The 25,361-nt window shown below is 29.2% G+C and overlaps 1 protein-coding gene across 7 annotated transcripts in view; it reads left to right on the forward strand.

The window, feature by feature from the left end:
* Positions 1 to 25,361, forward strand: part of LOC143224916 (serine/threonine-protein kinase PLK2-like) — a 69,746-nt gene that overhangs the window by 20,888 nt on the left and 23,497 nt on the right. For 5 of the 7 annotated variants that reach the window (XM_076453444.1, XM_076453399.1, XM_076453419.1 and 2 more), the window contains 6 exons: positions 635 to 751; positions 3,479 to 3,696; positions 6,237 to 6,332; positions 19,956 to 20,012; positions 22,219 to 22,494; positions 25,139 to 25,244. In XM_076453444.1, coding sequence (XP_076309559.1) covers positions 635 to 751; positions 3,479 to 3,696; positions 6,237 to 6,332; positions 19,956 to 20,012; positions 22,219 to 22,494; positions 25,139 to 25,244 — 870 coding nt within the window. The remainder of the gene's footprint in view (positions 1 to 634; positions 752 to 3,478; positions 3,697 to 6,236; positions 6,333 to 19,955; positions 20,013 to 22,218; positions 22,495 to 25,138; positions 25,245 to 25,361) is intronic. The other 2 variants (XM_076453433.1, XM_076453426.1) reach the window with 1 other exon arrangement.

Genomic DNA, 25,361 nt, shown 5'->3' on the forward strand with positions numbered 1-25,361 from the left:
ATTAATATCTCCAATATCTGTATATAAAACATGTATATCAGCATTTAGAATTTATTATAAAACAGTGACATGGTATTATAGTGACATGGTATTAAATATAGTGAAATTATTTTGTTTGCTGTTAGATTTAATTCCTTCAACTGAAAAAAAAGTAACTATTTTGTCGTAACTGACAGAAAGTTTTAATATTCTTCTCTCAAAAAGTAATTTTTTTAATTCCAGTGATTACATATCATTAGAATTAAATACTTTAAGATCATTCTTTAGTCCAGTGATTTTTTATTTGGTCATTATTTATTTTCATAGCTTCAATCACACTTAAGAATATTTATTTTCATGTATATTGAATGGTATTGCTTGTACCATTAAAAATTCCTTTGAAGTTTATGATTCCAAGAAAACTATTTGATATCTATGTAGTGAAAATTTGTTTTTAGTGATGAATTGTGAAACAAATTAAACTGTGTAGTAAATTCTACTCCTGTTGTGTTTTGTCAAGGAGTAACCACTGGATTGATAATTTATTCAGTAATGTTATTTAGCTGCTGTTTTACCATAAAGTGTTTAAGTTTTGAAAGAATCAAAGTAGCTCAACATATTTAAAGGAAATTCTTCATTGGTGAAATATTTTCAGATTCTTAGAGAAGTTGAAGTTCACAAATTGTTAGAGCACAAAAATGTTGTTGGTTTCCACTGTTGCTTTGAAGATAAAGATAACATTTATATCATTCTTGAAAATTGTCCAAGAAAGGTACTTTGATTTTAACACTTTTTTTTATTCTAGTAGGTTTGATAAATAAAATAGCACTTAGTTTTTTTTACTAATATAAGTGAAAGAAACTTGTTTGCATAGTGGTTTTACTTAAGAAAGATGCATTGCTAAATCATAAAGTAGGAAAATACATGTAGGAGTAAAACTAAATTTAATGCATTTCAAAATGTGTTTTGGGGTAATAAAAAGAAACAAAAGATGGTTGTCAAGTTTTTACCATGATTTCATCTTGATGGTCAATTTTTTTATTGAAATGTGCTGCATTAACTTTTGTTGAACTTCTGTACTATTGTAATTCAATATTATTTTAGTCACACTTAAATATTTTGTAATGTAAAACATAAATTTATCATAAAATACCTTTTATCAGGCCACAAAGATCTAAGGTTTAGAAGAAAGTACTCAAGCATCAATAGGTTTAAGTAGCTTGGGTATTTCAATAACCCGTGCTAATAGCTTATGCAGCAGAAATAGGACATGATATTGTTGTTTTTCTTTTTAAAAAAAGAAAAAATATAAATAATGTACTTGAAAGTGCACTACTATAAAGTTTTTGTGTAGGAGAAAGAATAATTATATTATAAATTGTTAAAATGAATTCAAATTTTGTGTCCATAAGATTTTTTTTTTCCCATGATATCTTTTATAATAAATGTGCCTATATTAATCATAACTTGGAGAAAGCAGTCTTTAACCCTTTTGCAACAGGTCATGGGGTGGAGACAATGTCATTACATTTGTTAACTTGCATTCAAAATTTTATTGAACTACTGTTTATTTCATTAATTTATGTCAATAAGTGGAATCAAATTGTAGATTTATAATTCATACTTTTATATCATACGAGTTATTTTCTTAATTTAAAAGTAAATTCTAAAATAATTCACCTAAATATAGAGTTCATTGAGTCATTTAGCATGTTTGAATGCAGCACTGGTTTGTGATGGAAAAGTACTAAATCTGTAGTTTCGTAGAAATTATATATTCAAATTATCAGTATTGACTAGCTAGAATATAAAATAAGTACTTCGTATCTTTTTATTTTGCTGAAATATGGCTTATGTACTGAATCAAACACAGTGGTCCTGTTCACCTTTCATTTTTAGAAACAATTTCTTGTATACTTTTTACTACACTATATGATGTGAATAACCAATCGACAACTCAATGTCTCCCTAGTGGTTTTCTCAGCCATTTTAATCTGTGAAAAGACTATCATGTTCTTTTGATCCAAGGTATCAAGGAGAGGTAGGTCGTGTATTTAGTTCACTCAACGTTTCATAACTGTTTAGACTTAAATACAGCCTAGTTACTAAGCTTAATAAATTATAGTGGAATTCAATGGTATCAGTGTATTTATTTATAATTTTTTTAGTTATTCACTTGTGTGTGTGTGTGTGTGTGTGTGTGTATACTAAATTAAAAATCTGATATTCTCCACATGCAAAATTTTAAAAAGATTGGCAACTATATTCATCAGCAACAAACAAGTAGAAAGGTCATAGCTAGAAGTGATAATTGTTTGCTTTACTTTTTTATTTATTATTCTATATTTTAAAAAAAATAAGTTTCGTAATTTATTTCTAAATAGTAATATATAAAATGTATAATAATTTAAACATTTCTGTATAATAAAAAAATACTAGTCCACTAAAATAGTCTTATGTTATTGATATGGTAAGATGAGTGGACATGCTCTGCTTCTGTGCTAGTTATGTGATGTTAGTTTGGCATGCCTAAAAGGTCAATATAATAAGAAAATAAATGTATAACATTATGAGCCTTGTTTTTGTGGAAATAATATGTAGTAATTCTAGTATGAAAAAGAAAATAATTCATATGTTTCCCTTTTTTTATACACCCTATACAAGTTATAGAAAATAACACAGAATATAAAAGTTTTACTAAAACAAATATTTAAAATGTATTTAGGAGGTTTCAGAGATTACACAAATAATAATATTTGAGATTTTTGAGATAAAAATAGTTTTTAATCATAACATGAAATCACTTTATACCCAGACTAGTAACCAAACAGACTGTATTTTCAGGGTATAGAAAATAACATAGAATATAAAAGTTTTACTGAAAACAAACATTTGAAATGTATTTCGGAGATCTTAAAGACTACACAAATAATGTTTGAAATGAATAGTTTTTAATCACGACATGAAATCACTTTATACTCAGACTAGTAACTAAACAAACTCTATTTTCACAAATAAATCTTTAGTAAAAATATTTCATTAAAAAAATCTGACTTCTTTGTGTACAAAAAATGTAATCTTTAAAGTCTGCCAAAATATGTGAAGGTACACATTGTATCAAAAGGTTTAAGGTAAGTACTTAATGTGTGCAAAGGCATAAAAGTGTATATTATACCAAACCTGTTGCAAAAGGGTTAAAGAAAATCTGTACCTTCCTGTTTAATTGTAAAATCTTTTAAGTTTTTATTCTGTTCTTTGTATGAATTATTATGGATTTTCATCTTTTTGTTTTGTTTGTGTGTAGATTCCATTCTTGGCAACAGTTGAAACAATGTATTGGGTTTATGACTTTCAAATATATGCTTAGTTTTGTTGTTTTTGGTTTGTTTGTTTAATTTCATACTAATTCCTAAAACTCCTAATATTGTGCTTATTTGTACTTGCTATGTTCGAATGTATTATGCTGAGACTGTCTCAAAATATTTTGTTTATTTTTCAGTCTCTAGTTCATGTTTTAAAGAATAGGAAGGTGTTAACTGAACCAGAAGTTAGATATTACATTCATCAGTTGGCTGAAGGAGTTCAGTACATTCATAGTCGTGGAGTTATCCATAGAGATTTGAAGTTGGGAAACATGTTTTTAAGTGAAAACATGGAAGTGAAAATTGGAGACTTTGGACTAGCTAGCCATATAGAAATAGCAGGTTTTAGGAAAATGTAAGTCAAGTGAAGATAGTGTCATTATATCTGGTTAATTTCCAAAAGTATTCATAAGAATGTCTAAATTTATAATTTTGGAAATAAATGTTTAATTTATTTCCAAAATAGCTTTGCTATTTAAAACTATTTAATAGACACCATAGTAGTTATTAACACTATTAAGTATCACATGAAAGTTAAATGACTAAGCTTTTGCAAATTGATGTTTTCCAGTGTTCATTTGAATATGAACTTTAAAAATGACTTGTGTTACAGCTGTCACACTAGATGACACTTTCAGAAGTTGCAAAAAATTAGATAATTAGTTAATTCTAGGATGAAAATTTCAGGTACCAATCAAGTCTCTCAACATGAGCTTAGTTGACTTCATTGAATGCATGACCTCTTTAGACCTGTTTAAAGTCTATATATTTGATACTACTAATCTTTAATATAGTATATGTATCTTCACAAAATCTAACAGTCTTTCATTAGCCATAATGATAGCTTTTTTGCATAGAAAAAAAAAGTTAATTTTAGTGAAGTATTTTAAACAAACTAAAAAAATATTTGTCCATAGATATATCAAGTATTTGTTTTGAATAGTCTGTGTACAAACTGATTTTTATCTTAAGATTAAAAATGCTTTTCTTCATCTCAAAAATCTCAAATTTTATTTGTGTACTCTGTGAAACCTCCTTAATGTTTTCTGTAAATTTTTTCTATTTGTCTCCTCTAATTCTATGCAATATTAGTCAATGTCACAGATTTTTAGCCACTAAAACAAAATAAAAATAAATTTCTTCCCTTTTTTCTTTATAAAATGGCATTAAATTGTGACATGAAACTACATTCATTTATCCTAAATAACTTTAGACTCATAGCAATATAAGTCTATTCATTCTAATATTTTATTATTTCATTGCCCTTTGATATGTGTCTGACTATTAAGTTGTAAATCACTTGAAATATGGAACTGTCATTATGATATTGAATTACATTACCCAAAAGCTGCTCACTTGTGTGCCTTACGAAACACTTTATATTATTATTTTATCCAATCTAACCCAAAGGTATACATATTTTTAGATTTTAGTTAATTTTTTGATAATAAATGAAGAATAAACATAAATAAAATAAAGTACTTGTTGGATTCATCATTTTTAACCTGTTGGCAGTCATTAACAATTAACCCCATGTTGTTTTTTTATGCCAATGGTAGTAATACACTAAATAAAAATTATTTAATTGAATAATGCACCAAAGAACATAGAATAATAACATGCAAAAAACAAAGTTTCCCCCACTATCACAATTTTTCTGTTTTTCTAACTGTATGACAAGTCTTTGCAAATTCATCTAAGCTAGTCGTTATCTATCCTGGGGTAAAGGAGCTTATATTAACAATGTAATTGAGAATTCTTCATTCATAAAACAAAGTAAAATAGTACGTAATTTGACAGATGAAGCCTTGGCTTTTTATTGGTTATATATGTAATATACAATTAAATGCGAGAGAGAACTATTAACAAATCTTGGAAGAGAGTGTGTGACAGGTGTATATGGTGGAGAGGGGTTTAATTCTCTGTTTGATAGCTCTGAAAAATCAACATTTTGTTGTGATGCAAAATTTATGGATTGTCTGAGTAGTAATTTACATTAACTTTTGTACCTATTGGAGGGGTGATGATTGGAGAAAATGTTTTGTCACTCTGAGGGAAATTCAGGATTTTAAAAATATTTTTCTTTTAAAAGTAAAAATGTAAAACTTGTATGCTATTAAAATATGGATTATTAGCTACAATTTTATGGTATACCAATTGGTATGTCTAAAGAGCTAAAGAGTAGTTTAATAAAAGTTTTAATGTAAGTCTCCTTAAGCCCATGATGTGCAATAAATGATGCCCTAACAGAGTGGTTTAATACATTGAAAGCTATTTGAGTAATATTACTGAATTAGCAACTGAACAGAGTGATAGTCTTAAATTCTAGATAAGAAAGAGTTACATTACTTTTACTTTGACACTTTATTTGGATTTGTGCTCTGATATAGGTGTTAAAAATGAACTATTTTGAACCTAAATTATAAATTGCTTTTGGTGTTCCCCTTTCATTACAAATTGTAAAGTTTAATGAGTAAATGGTATAAATTAACTTAGTTTGTGATGTTATCCAGCATTTTTAGGCTAAGGTATATTGATGTATATTTTTTATAACCATGTTTTGTTTTTTATAAAATAACTTTATATGAGGTGAAGAATCACTTGCATAAATCTTATTTTTTGCCCATTATTTATTTGTAGGTTTTACTCAAATTAGTATTTTATAAGCAATATTGTTATTAAACCCTTGAACTGTGATATGACTTTTGTATTATGGTGCATTTTAAAATTGCTTATAGAATAACTTAATGGATCAGCAAGTACAGGAAATGTTTTAAAGGTTGAATATCCAGGATAATATATTTAATTTGATTTTGTAGAGCTGTTTTAAATCTTGCTCCTGAGTAAGTATCTTCATATTCCACTTGTTATTTAAGTTTTTCTATATACTTCTAGAACTGTATGTGGAACACCAAATTACATTGCTCCTGAAGTTCTCAGCATGGAAGGGCATGGTAAGGAATCAGATGTCTGGGCAATGGGATGTATTATGTAAGTTCTAATTGATAAATATTTTTTATTTTTATTATATTTTTCTTACCCTGTTTTTTTGGCTAGCCATATCCTAGTGGTTAATGTGCAAGGCTATGAAATTGAAGGTATGGTGTATGACTAATGGTTGAACAAGCTCAGTGCTTTCAGTTGTTTTGTGGGTGTGTTGTTACTGATAGTTAATCCTTAGTTTCAGATTATATTTATTTTCCCTCTAGCCAACTGTCTTAAAACTAGCCCTCAGCTGAAGCTCTTTTTAATCCTCTGCGTAAACATTTATTTTTGCAGTTCAGCAGAAATATGAATAGGAATTAACTATTTTCAGATTAATGAATGTTTAGATCACTGAGTGCACATTCAAGGGTGGCTTTCAAAATATAGTCAACAGTATAATTTTACTTATTTTTCTTTAACAATTTTGCATGCAGAGATGTTACAAAATTGATACCTTAGTATTATGTAGTGTAATAATTTATTTCATAAAAGAAAAAGTAAAAGCATTCATTCCTCTTATTAAGTAATATTAGAATGTAATTATTTATTAAGTTTCTAAATTTTAAAAAAAGTTGGTTTCTAAGCTTATATTTATTTCTTCAGTCAGATTTAAACAGGTTAGCTATTCGTTGTCAGAAAGGGTGGTGGTAAACTTTTTAGTGCTACATAATCTAAAATCAAATAGTATAGTGCATAAAGTAGTTGTCTTTGGAAATTTGAGATTGTATGTAATTGAGGATAATAGTTTTGAAATTTTGTGAATAACTTTTTGTTTTTCACGAAGGTTAATACATTTTTTATAGTCTACACTTTCACAACTGTTCATGGTTTGTATGATGATCATGTATTTTCACTGTTGCCCTGTAGTATAGTTTCTATTGCAAAATGCTCTGTCATAAGGCTCTCATCTGTGTATTGTTTCTTAGTATTTGTATAAACTGCCAGATTGCACAGAAATCTATTGGCACTGCACTTGACAGCTTTATAAGTTTGTCTTCTTATGGAACAACATTATTCCTTGTTTTCTTTTGCTGCTTGAGTTAATGTTAGTTGATTGGGAGGTTTGATGTAAGGCTTTTCTTGGTAAATCCACATCCTGTTGGTCTTATTTTCAGATGGGTTTTCTTCTTTATTATGTTGTATACTGTTGCCTGGAGCATGAGAATTACTTTTGCTATTGACCTTTGTTTATTGATTCTGACATAGAACAAGACTTTGAACACTCTTTGATAAATTGTTTAGGCAGAGTATTTATGATGAAACTTTGTAGAATGGACAGCAACTACCTGTTGTGGAGACACAAGTGTAGAGGACGGCGTTTGTAAAGTCTTATGCCTTTCTTCTTGAAGGTGAAAGGCGGAAGACTTTCAAAACATCGTCCTCTACACTTGTCTCCACAACAGGAATTTGCTGTCCATTTTACAAAGTTTTAACATTGAACACTGTTGGCATGGCAAGGTGTGATTGGTTGCAGTTTTTTTTAAAGGTCTTGGGTACTCCAAGTTGATCTATGTTCTAAAATTTAAACCTGAACACATTTTAAAAATCTGATTGTATGGCTGTTTGCTTAGAAGTGGCTGTTAAGTATCTTTCTAAAAATCAGTAAATTTTTGATGACATCCTAGTACCTAAAAACCCATACAATTTCAAAATGTCATTCTGACACTTGCTGTTCCATTACAACATTGTATTGGTCATGATTGTCAGTGATTGCTAAGTTGTTTATTCAAAATTGTCTAGATATAATGTATTAAATACTCTTTATTATATCCATTTGAAAGTTATTGAAGTATTCTTCTATGAGAAATCATCTGGCATTTATCTTCCTTGCCTTGGGTATTCTTTACTGTGTGTGGCACAAAGTTTTAGTGTTTTGCTTTCAAGATTTTTTTTTTTTTTTTTTGCTATCTCAATTATTATAGCATAATATCTTTGCTATTAATTCACGTTTGAATAGTATATAAATTTCAATTTCTGAATTCTACAAAGCAGTACTTAAATTCTAAATTGCCCTACATGACACATTTTCTGTAGACATCTTTATTTTGTACATTACCCATTGAAAATGTATGGAATTAAATGTAAGTTACTCATTGTAAAATCATCATTGCTTAGAAAAATCTAGATTTATTTTTTTATAGCCTTCAATTTTCTTTGATAACAGAGCTATTCAGTAGAAAATACCACTCCTGCCACACTCACCTGTCATATCTTCTCTATCAGGATTTGTTAATAGTTCTCTCTTACATGTAAATATATATTACTTGTAACTGATAGAAAGTCAGGTTTTTCATCTATCAGTGTTTTGTGTAATATTGTGTTCTGAACAGATAAGCATCAATTTCACTTGGAATGCAAGCTTTGTTCCTGTGAGAAAGCTAATAACTAGCTTGATGATTTTGTAATGACTCTCACTGTATAGTTAAAAAGCCAGAAAAATTGAGAATTGGGGAAGTTGTTTACTTTTCGCATGTTATTTGTATATGTTCTATGGTGCATTATTTAATTGTGCATAAATTTACTGCATTACTCCCATTAGTATTTTAAAATGTTTGGCTAAGTATCATCAACAACAAGAAAAAAAATTTGGGTAAGTACTTTATTTCTTGTATTTTTGTTTATCCTTTATTTATTATAAAAGTAAGTAAAATGTAAAAATGGGGACTTTGTTTATATGAGGTAAAATAATCTATAATAACATACATTATTCATGTGAAACATTTGTATTAATTTAATGACGTAATGTGAATTGTATGTTTTCCAAGTGATTTTATAACTTTTTTATAATGGCAAGGATAGTAGTTAAGACATGGTTCAAAGGGCAATGAAACTTAATTATAAACAGACATTCTGTTACAAGTATAAAGGTACTAAGAATAAATAAATATAGTTCCATGTTACAATATTAAGTTATTCTAGGAGCAAAAAAGGGGTAACTTAGATTAGTTTTTAAGTATATATGTAAAAAAGGCTGGTATGGGTTGAGAAAATTTTTCTATGTAGAGGAGCAAACAACGTTTTGACATTTTTCGGTCATTGTCAGGTTCACAAAGAAAGAAAGAGGTAACTGACCGATAGCTGGCCACATGTTTGAAGGGGGTTGTGTAATTGAGTGTAGGAATGTAGAGGGCGTGCTTAGATGTTTGATTATATTTATTAATATTGGTATGAAGGTGTTCTTATGTATTAGTTTATTTTGGGCTTGAGTTGTTGTACATGTAAGGCCTTTTTAATTTTGCGTTTGTTTACGTTTGTTTCTTTATTTAGTATTTGAATGTTTTCTATGGTTATGTTGTTTTTATTTTATTTGCAGTGTTCGAAAACGTGGGAAGGTGACTTTTTATGTTCTTTGAATCTGGTTTCCATTTTTCTTGTTTCTCCAATATAGAAGTCCTGGCAGTTATCACATTGTATTTTATAAATAATGTTGGTGTGGTGTTTGTCAGTGTAGTTTTTACATAGTATAGACCTTAGTTTTGTGCCTGGTTTTTGAATAAATTTGGTATTAACTGGAATGTCATATTTTGTTACAAGTTTTTGCCAAATGTTGGTTATTTTTCTGCTGATGTCGGGAATATATGGTATGCAGCAGTATATGGTTTCGTGATTTTTTGATTTGTGAGATATATTTACTTTTGTTGGTTGATTTTGCTTTCTGTCTAGGTGTGTGCGTATAATGTTTTCTACGGTTTGTGGAGGAAACTTATTGACGTTGATGAAGTATTGTTTTATTTTGTCTAATTCATCGTTAATTCTATCTGGTGAGCATAGTTTTATGGCTGTGTTTATTTGGTTTCTTAGTATGTTGAGTTTTTGTTTTGTTTCATGTGCTGAGTCCCAAGAAATGTATAGTCCAGTATGGGTGATTTTGCATACAGAGTATTCAAAACAAATCCTTTATGTTCATGACCAAATCTTTAGTTTATTAAAAGTACTTCACTGAAAAATATGACTTTGTATGTGAAAGACTTATCTGAAAAACTGCCATATTTTTTAAAATATAAATACACTGTATTGATAGATAGGCAGTTAAAAGTATCTACACAGTATCCATGTAATTTTGATATAAAATTAAACTTTTGTTTTACAATGCATTATTTGAAATATAAAAAATCCTTTATTTTTCTCTACATTATACCTAATAACTGTATTTTCCTCATGTTTTTTTTTATATTGAAGCAATTTATTTATATTCTGTATTCATCAAAATTCTGTGTATTTAATAACTTTAGTATCAGATGTCATTGTTATGGCTGTAGCCTTTGTATTCCAAAGCTGAGTTCCACAATTAACTAATTTTTACCAATCTGTACATTATTGCCTGATTAAGGTCCCAATAAGAGGGCCAAAAGCATGCAAATAAAAGTATTTTGACTTGGATAAAAGTTTGTGTTTCATTATACATGTTAGATTACCTGCATTATAAGTTTTAAAATAACATTTAATTTGGGGCTAGTTGAGCATGATGGAAAAATGATTAACTTTTGTAATACTCTTCCTGAATAGACATTTCTTCTCTAACTTTCTGGTGAAACTTGCAGCTTCACTGTGGTAACAACTTTTATTTAAATCTTTTCACAACAGTACTAGTGTAAAATATATGTTTTATATATAATTTTGTACATGTTAAGTATGTATAAATATAAATTTTAATGCACAATGTATTGTGTCACATTTCTGTAGACCTTTAGTAAACATGACAAGTAATTTATACAGAAAAACTATTTTTAAAATAGTATTTGTTATTAAATATTTGTTAGTAAATATATGAAGTCTGTTTCATTAGTAGTCTGAGTGTAAAGTTGATTTTATGATTAAAAAGGTATTCTTTATTTCAAAAATCTCGGATATCATTTGTGTAATCTTAAAACTTAAATAAATTTAAAAAGCTTTAATTTGTGTCATATGTAGTTAGTCTAGAATGGGGAGAAACAAAGCACAACTTATGTCCTAATTTTTTGTTTGTTGCAAGGTTGGTTATATTGATGAACTGACTTTAAATAAAAGTTAAGTTTCTTCTTCATTCTTGTCACTACATATTACATGAAAACACAAATATTTATTTTAGATTGCTTAAATCTTTTAATATTATGAATTTATGTATATTTATTATTTTCATTATATTGACCTTTTCAGCCATGTAGGTCTAGCATTACAGAATTTGCAATGTGACATATCCATTCGTGTTATGAAGAGTATAAAAGTGACCTGTTTTGTGAGATAGTTATGTTTCAGTTATAATATGTTATATATGTATATACATTATTACTATTTGCAAACAAGTTTGTAAGCTTATTTTTCTTAAAATATAGAACAGTAAATAAATATAGGAAGTGATAATATCTTCTAGTTATAATAACTTTGTTTACTTTGCTGCTTGCTGTAGTATTTTATGTCTTTCAAAACTTTGCACATGAAGGATATGGAAAGAAATAATATTTTTAGATTTTAAATTCATACATTTGAAATAACCAAAATATCATAAATTACTGTATTGATACCATCTAATTCCACTATAATTTATCAAGTTTAGTAAGTAAGCTGTATTTGGGTGTATATATATATATTTATATATATATAAAATTCAAACAGACTGCAGAGGCAACCTATCTTCTTGAAATTTTGATTTGAAAGAATGAGTTCGTGTTATGAGATTTCAAAATGGCTGTTAAAACCACCAGGGAGATATTCTAGCTTTCATTTGGTTATTTACATGTCATGGAAGTAAGTGTATCTAAGAAAACTTTTCCAAAAATGGGAAGAGGTGAGTGACCACTGAGAGCAATATTTCAGTAAATAGAATAATCAGTATTAGTAATTTGAGTTCCTAATTCATTAGAAACTGTAGATTTTGTATTTGAACCAATATTGCATTCAACATACCATGTGACACACAAAATATGATATTTAGGTGTGTTGTATTAGTATTTACCTTTTGAAATATAAAAACAAACAAAACTAATGTATAATATGAAAACTTAAATTATAATTTTCAATTGGATTCTAAACTTATTTGTATATATTCAACTACCATTTTGTTTCTAATTTTGGATGCAATGATATGGCCTATGTGAACCATGTAGATATAGTTTTTATCAATTTCAAAATCAGAAATGCAGATTAACAAACATTTAATTACAGTAATTTCTACCAATGATATCAATTCTAGTACTTTTATACATATTTTCTATTTTGTAAAGAAACCTATTGTTACAAAACTTATCGTTATTAAACATTTATCCCCTAACAATTTGTTGTACTCAGCTTCAGGTAGCAGGATGTGCTGTGATCTTTTTATAGCTATAGGACAAAATTATTTACCAAAATTGATCGGAGAAAATAACGCCTAGATACACATGTTCAAAATTCCCTTAATATGTGTTCAAGGTTTCTTGGTAATTTCCTCTTCAAGCCATGGCACTGACTAAATGACACATAATTGACACAGGCTGTTTTATTAGTATAGGAAATAATGTATGGTCCACAATAGTAAATTATTCTGATGATGCAAGTCTTTTTGCAATGGTTAGTTGCTAACTCTCTTTGTTAACCTTAAGATGACCTAGAAAGGTCGAAACATTGTTCTCTGCTTTTTTAGTAAAAGTGTTAAAACCCATACTAGCCTACTGACACACCCTACTGTTTTATTCTTTCACATTTACCATTTGTGTTGTAAAACTTTTTTATTAAAAAAATGATTAAGCTTCAGAAAAAGGTTATATTTATTTTACTCAGTTTATTTCTACCATTTTTTTATGAGCAACTTACTATTTACACTGCTAGACTTGTGTGACAGGTTATAGATACATTTAGAATTTATTCTATAGACCGGTGTAGAGTGTGGAATAAAGTCAAATGGAATATATTCATTGAAACAAAACAAAAAGAGAAGAATTTACAGTAACGTTGATGTTTCATTACATGAGAGAAGGTATATAATTTTGTATTTTTTTTGCATAACTGTATTTTTCCAACTTCTCATTGATTCGTGACTTTAATTTTTTTTTCATAGATTTAGATGAATCTCTTTCTAAGACTTGAGTTAATGTAGCTACTTTTTCTTGCTTTTTCTCAAGTCATTGTACCACTTAGAAATTTTATCTGCACTATTTCAGACTAGTTTTTGATAATTTTTCTATGAATTGAGCTGTTATAACTACCATTTTTACTGGTAAAGGCACTGAAATCAGTATACAAGTTTTGAAGTACAAAAATAGTTGCATCTTTCATCTGATTGTGATTTTTTTTGTGAAGTTTTCATAATGTTGATCATGACCTGATGTGGAAGATGTATTCTTTTCAACTTATTATGTGGATTGTCAATGCGATACTTGTATTTCCTTTGGAAATTTTAATGTCTTGCTCTGTTCCAGTATTCTTTCATCCTTTTTTTTAATTATTTCTCATTCTTTTTCTTAATTCTTAATTCAGTCTTTTCATAATTTCTGCAAAAAAAATGTAGCCAAAGAAGCCAGCATATTTCACCATTATCATATGATTGACTTGAATTAATTTTTATATTTGTGTTATTCAACATTGAGCTCCAAACTGACTGTGCATAATTTTACACTGAATAGCCACTTTATTAGGTACACCTCATAATGCAAGTAGTCAAACACCAAATCATGTGGCTGCAACTCAGTACATAAAGCACATAGACATGGTTAAGAGGTTCAGTTGTTGTTCAGCAAAACATCAGAATGGGGAAGATGAGTGATCTAAGTGACTTTGACCATGGAATGATTATTGGTGCCAAATGTGGTGGTTTCAGCATATCAAACTGCTGACCTACTGGGATATTCACCCACAACAGTCTCTAGAGTTTACAGAAAATGGTGCAAAAAACTTCCATCTGAAGTCAGTGTGCCAATGTGAGGCTTAATAAAGTTCTTTTCTTAATCCTTTTGCAATTGGTCGGGGTTCAAAGGCCATGTCATTGCATTTGTTGACTTGCATACAAAATTTTATTGAGCTATTATTTTATAAAGTTTTCATTACATTTGGAATCAAACTGTATATCATAATTATAACTTTAATATTATATATGAGTTAATTTCTTAGTTTAAAAGTAAATATTAAAAGAATACATTTAAATATAGATTTTAGTGAGACACATGGTATGTTGAATGCAGCACTATCTAAAACTAGATGTTTGTGATGTCAAAATACTAAGTCTATAGTTTTGTACAAATTTGGAGCTGAAATTACTAATATTGTCAAGCTAGAATATAAAATCAAAACCTCTTTTTATTTTGCTGAAATATCTCTAATGTACTGAATAATACGCATGGTGGTCGTGTTCAAATCTTTCCATCTTTTGGAATGTTCTCTTATATACACTTAAATACATATATGACATGTGAATAACCAATCAAAAACTTAAAATAGCTGCAGAGTAGTTTTCTCTGCCATTCTGATCTTTGAAAATGCTACAACATTCTTTCAGTTCAAGATTTCAAAGAGATGTCTTTAGTTTGCTTGAAGTTTCATATTTTTCTAAATATTAGTTACTAAGCTTATTGCTTTATAATTTATAGTGGAATTCTATGGTATCAGTGTAGTTATTTTTGACCACTGAAGTGTGTGTGTGTGTATGTGTGTGTGTGTGGATGCATGACCTAAAAAAAATTTTTTATATATATCTTCCACATGTGATATTTTAAAAGGTTTAGCAACCTATGTCCATCTTTACTTCTTTATTTATTGTTCTATATTTTAAGAAAAATAAGCTTCAAAAATTATTTTTAAATAGTAATAATCATATAATAATTGAAATGTGACTTTTTATATTACAAAATACTAGTACACTGAAACACATCAAAGACAGGGGAGATTAAAGGTCAGTTTTATATTACTGGATACTGACCTGAGTGCATGTACACTGCATTAATGCATGTTATGTAATGTTAGGTAGGCATGACTGGAAGGTCAGTATAATAATATGTTCATATGTAGTGTATGAGACTTAATACAAAAATACATGTTTAATCTAAGTACTTTATGTAGTCATTCTAGCATGAAAAAAAAAATTTCTATGTACTTCCTAATTTTTTATGATGGATATGAGTCTGGTCAAGTTACAGACCTTATGTAATTAGAGCATAGAAAATAATAGTATATATAAAGATATGCTCAAAATAAACATTTGAAATGTATACAGGATGTTTCACAAGATGTTTATGAGATTTTTGGGACAAAGAAAAGTGTTTTAATCATAACATGAAATCAGATTTTTTTAATACAAAATTCTTGTAATATTTACTAAAAGTTTTCCAAATTTTTGTGATGATACATGTTATCAAAAGTTACAGTGCAATTACACAAATACTTAACATGTGCATATGTGTAGACAAACTTGTGTTTGTCATACTGAGCCTGTTGCAAAAGGGTTAAGGTTTGCTCCTGAAAGAGCTGAGGATTGCCCACAAAGATACTTGAAACAATTACCATCATTGTCTGAGGCCTTTACAAACTGCTTCATCAAGCTCAGTTTTATATGATTTGGAGATTATAAGACTTTCTTTATGTCAACCAAACTTTCACATATAATATCGGTTGATCATGTTATCAGTCTGGCTCTGTATAGCCATTGCTTTCTTATCCAGTGCTGATTTAATGCTGTGCCCTCTCACTTGCACAAAAAATATGGAAACCTTGTATAAACAGATTGTTGATCCAGTGACATACAAAAGGACTTTTTAAAGTATCTACAAAGGAGTCAACAATGTTCTTTGTATCTGACTTTATTGAGAAGTATGAGATTTCTTTTTTTTTCTTCAAGTGAACTGAATAAGCAATAGGAACAGATGCATTTGTGTTAACATTGTGAAAAAGAACACCTTTTAGACTGGAAGAATCTTATAGCATTGGTATTAATTCAGCAATACTGATACAATAAATGTTAACTTTTTTGTGAAAAGTATACCATAAATTATTTATAATGGTTTCTGTACCAGTAATATTATGTTCTTAGCCCAAAATCTGGACCCAAAGCCCTCGGAAGACTCCTATGGAAGGCCCAAAACTTTCATCAAATAACTACGTTCACCACATGTGAAACATTATGTTTTACCAGATGGTTCAGGTTGAAAAGAGTCCTTATTGTCATTTCTGTTAACATCACATTCAGAATCTGATGCAACTGTATGAAGAGTCTCTGATGGATTTAGGTACCAGGCATATTGGGTCTATAAATAGCAGGTTGAAGGCTTGGATAAGAAATTTTTTTTATTTTGAGTGTTGTAGCTTTGGATGTAATGTGAACAAAAATATCAGTCCTTTCCATAGTTCCTTAAGTTCATGCCAGACTATTATAATTCTTAAAGGCAGTCTTTTTCTTATCTTTAGTCTATTGTCTCAACTCTTCGATGCAAACTGTGCAGTGTCTATGATTTGTCTTGGTCCATAATTTTTATTGCAAAGTACATGTAATAGGCTTTTTTCTCTAATTCTGTGATGTTTTGTCTTTGTTTCTTTACCACAAATGTAATATTTGGGTCATTTACATGACATCTTGTCAAGTGATGAATGAATAATATTGAAAAGAAACATAATATCAAAGTGTGCACACAAATATTATCCATAAATGATACATCATGTATTAACCATTTATATACAAATTGCTTGTTTCTTATGTGTTCTAGAACATTCAATAAGACTCCCACTTTGCAGTTGATCTAGAAAAATCTATAGCCAGCTGTTAATATTTCAAGCATAACAAAACTTCACTGGAAATGATTCATTTGTGTGAAATGATGTTTTGTGAAAACTCTACGTGATGGAGATAAATGGATATATTTTCAGATCCAGTGTATAGGAATTACTGTTGAGCACGTAAAAATTTCAAGACAATAAAATCATCACAAGACTGTACTGTTAACATCATATTGATATACAGAATTTTGCATTAAGCAGTTAGTTTCATAATTACCAATTTTCTGTTCAACTCGTTTGTATCGTAGCACAGTATTTTCTAATTGTATGTAATGTATAAACAAAAGGTGTTCTATGTATTTATTAATTACTTAGTTTGATAAAACTGAAAACCCATGAGACTTAAAAATCAAGAAAATTTGAGTTCCAGGCATATTTTATGAACCTTGGGTATTTGAACTGTTGTATATGGCAATGTTTTTTATTAATTGTATATATTTCATATTCATAAAGTACTGAAGTAGACAGTTTTAAATATGTAGTTCATATTTTGTCAATTCTCCTGGTAAACTGATTGTTACCTTGTAGAAGTTATTAGAATTTGTGAATGCTTTACTCATTATTAATTCATATTTAAATTGTTAGAGAAATAGATACAAACTTGGTAAATATCATTTAAGTTATTTATGGAATGTAGGTCCAAGTCAGTAGGTCTTTTTCAGTTGTACTAGAATTAGTCTATTATGTATTATTGTTATTATTAACTTATTTAGTGTATATTATGAAGTCATTAAAAGTTATATTAGAAATAAGAGAATTGATGTTATGGAATGGTCAGCTCAATCACCTGATATCAATCCAATTAAAAATTTATGGGCTGAATTATACTAATTAATAAAATATTGCAAGCCAAATGTGAAAGATAAACTTCAAGTACCTAAAGAAAGATAGCAGTCAGTTACTCAGAAATATCTGCACAAACTCACTGACACCACGCAATGTCGATGTGAAGCAATACTGAAATCCAAAGGAATGACAACTAAATAATAACTTGTGAAACTGGTTTATTTTATTTTATGTTCAATTAGTCCAGAGAAACTTGTTTGATCATTTTGTAGGCTAATTGGAATATTATTTAAGAAACCACACCAGGTGCACAACACTTTTTATGAGAAAATGTAATTAAAATCATTAAAAGCTTTGGAATTTACAAAATCTAGTGTTAAAATTAGGATTTGAGATTGTATTTGAACAGATCTAATTGAATGCATTCTAAAAACATGTACACACTTTTCTGTTACAGAAGATGTAATAAATTAACATTTTCAAGGGGGGACACTTTTTTGTCCACTTCCTGTATATACTATAGTAAGTTTGTAGTACCAATGCTGTTAAGACTAAGAATACAAAGAGCCCATGTTGGGGTTAAATAATAAATTGTGCTCAAATCTGTAATGTGCAACTCTGTACTGTTCATTTGACATGTTAAATAATAAAGCTTATTGTTAAAATAATAATTACCTGTAATAAAGTTCTATCCAAGTTAAAAATTGAAATAACAAAAGATGAAAACATATAACATCCTTTGTCTCTGTTTATCTGTGTTCACAATTCCTATATGAGGAGAGCTTCTTTAAATTTTTTCATTGTACTTGGTAAGGATGTGTTTGTAAAATAATGGTTTTATATTATGTATTATTTGTCCATGATTAGTTTTAAAAAAATAATATGCACCAGCACTTTTTTTTGTACTTGTATATAAAAAGAAATACATTTTCCTATCCTTGTGTGTAAGGTGCTTCTTGTTTCACCAATGTACGTATAATGGTGGATGTTACATGCAAGTTTATCAACATTGGAAACAACACATCCACCTTCAGATTGCAAAAGATGTTTTTGTAAGACATTTGGCCTTTTTATGTTGTAGGGTAATGTAATGAGATTTTGAAAATTGGCTTTTAAAGGTTGCATCTAGCCATAACTCTAACAGTTTGGGTTTCGTAATTAGAGGTTTTATTTTGGTGGTGATAATTTTGTTAGCTAAAGGTATGATAAAACTAATCTTCTTGTTATATTTCAAAAATTGTTTTTCTTCATCCTGCTTAATTTGTATTTTCATGTTGGAGGCTTGTTACTATTTTTTGCATTTCCTGGTCTCTGAAAAGTTCTAAAAAGGCAGATGCTGCTCAAATGGAATGAACATGTATTGTTACTTTCCTATAGTCGTAATAAATTATTTTTAGTTCTCCAGTTATTGCATCTTTCCTGGAAGCTCTGGAATGATGAGAGTTTAAATTAAGAAAAATGTAATTATATATTATTGTCATTATTAATACTTAAAGTAACATAAAAAGAAAAATCTATACTCCTCTCATCATTTGAATAACACCAGGTGAATTTGATATTAGTCTGCAGAATTTACAAAGTCTAAGAATTTGACTAAAGATAAAAGCTTTGTTTCCATTGGCCAAATGTATTATTGGTATATCTAATCTAGATATCTGGGCTGGTGTTGATATCTTGATGTTGCTTGAGTGCTGTTTCAAAATTGTACATGAATAACCATTATCATAATACCCATTGTGACACCATTTAGTTTGGGATATAGCTTTCTGTCAAACCGAAAATATCCATGATGAAGGATGAAAACATGAGATTTTCCTGATAGTGTTTATTATTTGTGTGAACAACTGTGAATTGTGATTAAATATGAATTCAAACAATACATTGACACTATCTTCTATCTGTATAGATAAGTAAAGAGCTACAAAGCTCATTGTAGAATATTGTGTTTATCACTGTGGAAGATAAATTCTTGATTTATGACAGCAGGTCTTGAGTATTATTCAAGTGTGCTGAAACATAATTTAGTAGTGGCACTTAAATTGTATGCATAAGCCAAGATTGACTTCCAGTGACACTGCCATATGCTGAAACCATGGATTTTAGTGGTATTCCTAATTTATTTTCTCTTAGTGAACCCTATAATCCAAGGATGTGGCTATTAAAAGTGAATCAGACATCACAGAAAAGGTTGGTTGGCTTGCTTGCTTCTATTACAAGTGAATTAATAATGATATTTGCAAAGAAAAATAAACATCTAAGACTAATGCAACGAGGCCAAGTATTTGTAAATATCTTCCGTGAAATGTTTTCTAGTTTCTACACTTGAATAATGAATATCAGGTCAGGCATCTCATATAAAGAAGAGGAAGAATGTGATTTCAGACTTGTAAAGGAATGGAGAAGTATATACTAAGAACAAACCGACAAATCTGAGACTTTCATTACAAGTGCTAATAATGACAAAGAAATCATGACAACACTAAAGAAAAACAATAGTAGAAAGCGACATCCCAATCTCATCGTTTTTTTAATCTACTAGCCAAAAGACCTGAATCTGCAGTAACAACTAAACTTTACAACTATGTATATTTAAACACATTGGCTTCCCTTGAACAAACTTTTCATTCTAATTGACAGAACCATTTCTTGAAAATGGAGAAATGACTAAACCTCTTATTATAAATTATGAACAACAGTGAAAGCAACTGTCATATACTGCACAATATCACAAACTTAACCTTTGTTACAGTTGACATTGAAACTTGTAAAATTGATTCAGACATTAATTATATTTTTGAAATTTGTACAACTAAAGCAATTAATGATGCAGCTTTCAAATGTCTCATTAAAGACCCTTTTGATACCAAGAAGCGCAACTTCACCATACTAATAGATATTGAAACAAAAATCATGACAACACTAAAGAAAAACAATAGTAGAAAGCGACATCTTTCTGTAACATACTGTAACACAATGGGGAGGGTTTATAAAGACACACAAATCATCATGTCAGGTCTAACTTGTATTTCCAAGAACATTTAACCCTTAAAATAATTTAAAGATAATAACACCATCATCAAACAATTGGACAATTACAAAGGTTCTGTGGTTATGAGCAGAAACATTTACAAAAAAAAAATATATGTATTTGATCACTTAAACAAGAAAAAAAAATTAAATAATTAACAATGGCTCCATGAGAGGAAAGCTGAAAAGATTATTTATGATCTTGCAAAAACTTCTAGACAAAATGAGCTTAAACCCTCTTACAGTAGCATTTCAGAATTACATGGTTTATCAAAGAGTAAACCAGGTGTATCACTAAGACCCACAATCTTGGTATATAGCAATGCTACTGAAAGTCTGTCTTGGCTTATGCATATAGTTTTAATTCTAGTTCTAAATTGTGTTCCAACACACTTAAGTGGTACACAAAGATCTGTTATCACAAATCAAGGATGTATCTTGCTTAGTGACAAGCACAGTACTCTTTACATTGGACACTGTAGTTCTACTCGTCTTTTCAGATGGTGTGGGTGTAATATGGGGATTCACATCAAATCACATAAGTTGAAGATGTATGAACTCACAACAGACACTGACAGAGAAATATTATATTTCATCCTTTAATATGGATATTTTGATTAAAAAACACTATATCCCTAGCTGAGTGTGTAATAGTTGCTGCTATTTATGTATATGTTTGAAACAATGGCCTACAAATGTATTAACTTTCTTTACAAACAACACCAAAGAAGCATAGTTGCAGATTTTTTAAAACTATTCACAGACAAATAATCTGTGACATGAAACCACCAAACCTACCCAGTACACTGCTAGAACATGTGAAGAAACTCTTTTATTGAATTACCTCAACCATTTGTGAATAGGAACAAAAAATGATGTCTGTAACTTTTTCTTCATCTACCTTTCTGTTATTTCAATGTACAACTTTGAACTTTCAGTTACATGTAGAAGGATTTTGTTTTATAAATACAAATCTTACAGTAATATGTGAAATGCATGCTGTAGGAATTGCACACTATAGATTTGAACATAATTTATTATTTCAATCTGTTGAAGCCATTATTGGTTGTGTTTAAGTGGAATTATCCTCAAAAATTAAATGTTGAATGGTTCAATTTAAGAAAACAAATTTGGTGTTATAAAATTATTTCTTACTAGTATTAAGTACTATTGTTTTTAGCTTGTTCCATTCTCCCTTTTAATACAGTATGTGTGTATTTTAGAAACACATTTCCAGACACTGTGGTTTTAGTTGGAACATACAGCTGTCATTTACTACTACAAATTTTATGTAGCATCTTCATTTAATACCAGTGAAATTGTGAAGTGTCTGGTTTTTGACATATTTTTTGTTTTTACATTATAGGTATGCTATGTTGGTAGGTCATCCTCCATTTGAGACTACAACACTCAATGAAACATACTCGCGTATTAGCAACAATTCGTATTGTATGCCTATGAACATCTCTGAAAGTGCCCGTAATTTGATATTTAGCATGCTGAAAAGTAAACCTGAAGACAGACCTGAAATTAGTGTAATTCTTCAAGATCAGTTCTTTCATTCTGGTTACATGCCCAAATTTCTTCCTTCATCATGTTGCTCAAGTCCTCCTAAGTTTCCTACGATGTGCTTATTCCCTAGGTAAGTCAAATAAAGGAAAACAAATATTTAAACTATGTAAAGATAGTTCATTTAATAATGTAACTCAAAAGACCATTGACATCCATAAGGAAAATATCAGATTAAATTTGAAAAGTGAACTTTCTAATAATCAGTGGATTTTACTGTAATATTCACTACAATTACATTTGTCTCTTAATAAGTAATAAGTTGAAATTACTAAGCAAATGATGTAATATCAAGAAAGATTTATCCTGTTTTGAATTGTATTGATTAATAGTTCCATGTTTTCATACTTATATTAACGTACAAATTAATTAGAACACGTCAATAATTGTTATTTTGTGTACATTACACATAAATTAGTTATTGATTTGCTATAGAAATAAACTTATTATTTATAAGTAATTACACAAACTGTTGTGAAATTAGTACACAAGTGATGCCTTTAAAATATGTTTGTTAATATATAATGTGGCTATTTGTTGTATGAATGGTTTGCATTTTTGTAGTATTGGCTCTGGATATTTGTAACATCTTTGTTGTCTAATTTTATTTTTTTTAGAGGCTTTTTTTAGCATAGTTGTCAAGTAACAAAGTCCAGCATATTCCAAGATTTGTTCTTTGGAATTTAGATCTGGACTTTGTGGCAGCCATTTAATTTCCTGAAGATTATTTGAGATTTCTTACTTTGTCACATAAACCTGAAATTTATTGGTATTGTGTTTGGGATATATATCTTCTTGATAAATGAAATTCTACTCAGTCTCTTTCCAGAAGGTATATCCAAATAAACTAATATACTCTAGTGTTTACACTGATCTGTGATTCCTTCAATTTTATAATGATGGCAAACACAGTTCAGAGATATTGTGCCCCGTACTATCAGAGCCTCCTATATGCTTGATTTTTGGTATGAGACACTTTTGTATTTCCTCAGTTACTGTCTGGCAAAAATATACATCTAATTGGAACATAATTGAAATTTGAATTTGTGTATCCAAATTACTTTTTTTAACAGAACAGGATAAATGCCCTCTTGTGAAATCTAGTTTTCTTTTTTTCTTTTTGTATTATCTTTGTGCAGTAAGAGTTTTCTTGCTGCTACTTTTCTCTAAAGGCCACATTTTTGTAGTATTTTTGAGTCTCTACTTGAAACTTTTATCTGAGCATTATTTGTTAATGCTATAAGGAAGATGTTTCATTATCTTTAAGTATTTAAGGTAATTTATTTTATGGTGTCTCTTCTTAAGGACTTTTTTCTCTACTCCTCACCTTCTCTGATATTACAGGACTTTTGTTGTGTTTTTTTGCACCTGTCCTTCACTGTACTTTGTAAACAGTTTAGGTATTTTGCCATTTTCCTAAGCTCCAACAACAATTGTACAAAAAAGATCCGAGTAACTTGTCAAGGAATATTAATTCTTTCTTTGCTGCCATTATAATGCCAGTATCACATTATAGTGGTATTGGATGATGTTTTTGTGGGGTAGAAAAAGTTATCCATTGTTATGTCAACATATACATGAAAATCTTAGATTTCTGATACAAGTCTTACCTCATCTTTCAAATAGCTTGTTTGGTTCATAATGTTCTTTATATGCACCAAAATCTTTTCACTGAGGGGGGCTGAGGTAAACTATGGAGGAGCTTCCCAAAATGCCATCAATATGAAGTATAGATGGTAAATTATAATAATGTAAATACCAAGGTACATTTCAGAAAGGTGTGCTATTTTGAACTGCGTTTTCAATGCAGTTTTCATTGGAAACTCATACTCTGATTAATAATTCATTATTACAAATTAGAAATAATCTGTTTATGCAAATATGCATATGTGTAAAAGAGGAAGCTCACCTAAATTCCACCCAAGATAATACATAATAATAAAGAAAATCAAGATTAGCTTAGATTGAACATTTAATATACCATTAAGAGTAAAGCTACAAATCAAAAGAAATATAACATAAAGACATAGTTTACATTAGTAGAAACAAATTATTCCATGTGAAATTAATGCACTCTGAGGAAAAGTAAGGTCACTATTAGGCTAACTATTTTTCAGTACATTGCTATGGGACGCATGACACGTACTTCCATCTTAATGAAGACGTTGAGTTCTACAGATCTGTGTGTCTTTGATGTTAATTGTTAAGTAACAATGATGATTGTGTTTTCCATATTTTATGAATATATATGTAGGAAACAATATTGGGGGGCTGAGGGGGGCTTGGCTCATTTTGGGGGGCTTAAGCCAGCACCCCCCCTCTCGGCGCTGCCACTTTATTTTTGTTGTTGTTTAGCATAATGTTTGAAGTCCATGTTGTGTGGGAGATATTTGCTACTAGTCTCTGAGGTTACTTAAGTTAGTGTTTAATTTGTTTTAATTTAATGAAACATGAAAGTTAAAGCTTTACAATGGTAATTAATTTATTGTTAGTTATTATATCAGTTGTCTTTTTAAATGAAGGAAGAAACAAGCATGATAATGTTAATTTTAACAGAAATATGAAATGGCTATACTTGTATAGTACATTATGATTAATATATAAAGCTTTGTATCAAGTTTTCTCGATTCTTCCAAGTATGTGTTCAATGGTTATTTTATACACATTTTTGCTTTGATGCTTCTGGTATAAGACAATGTAAATATTGAATGTTTCAGGTTTTGCCTAGAAGAGTGTGATAGTTTTAACCAAGACCTCAAGGAAATTACACACACAGTGTCAACATTACGGGTATGTGCTAATTCAAAAGATGGAAATGAAAAGGTAAGATTTAAGAAATACATCATGACAGTGTTAAAATTTGAACATGTCTGTATATCTTTATAATGCAACAAACAGTACCTTTAGAATTGTATTTTGCCACTTTCAATATAGAAATAT

This window comes from Tachypleus tridentatus, chromosome 1 (assembly GCF_004210375.1).
Source record: "Tachypleus tridentatus isolate NWPU-2018 chromosome 1, ASM421037v1, whole genome shotgun sequence".
Taxonomy (NCBI): domain Eukaryota; kingdom Metazoa; phylum Arthropoda; class Merostomata; order Xiphosura; family Limulidae; genus Tachypleus; species Tachypleus tridentatus.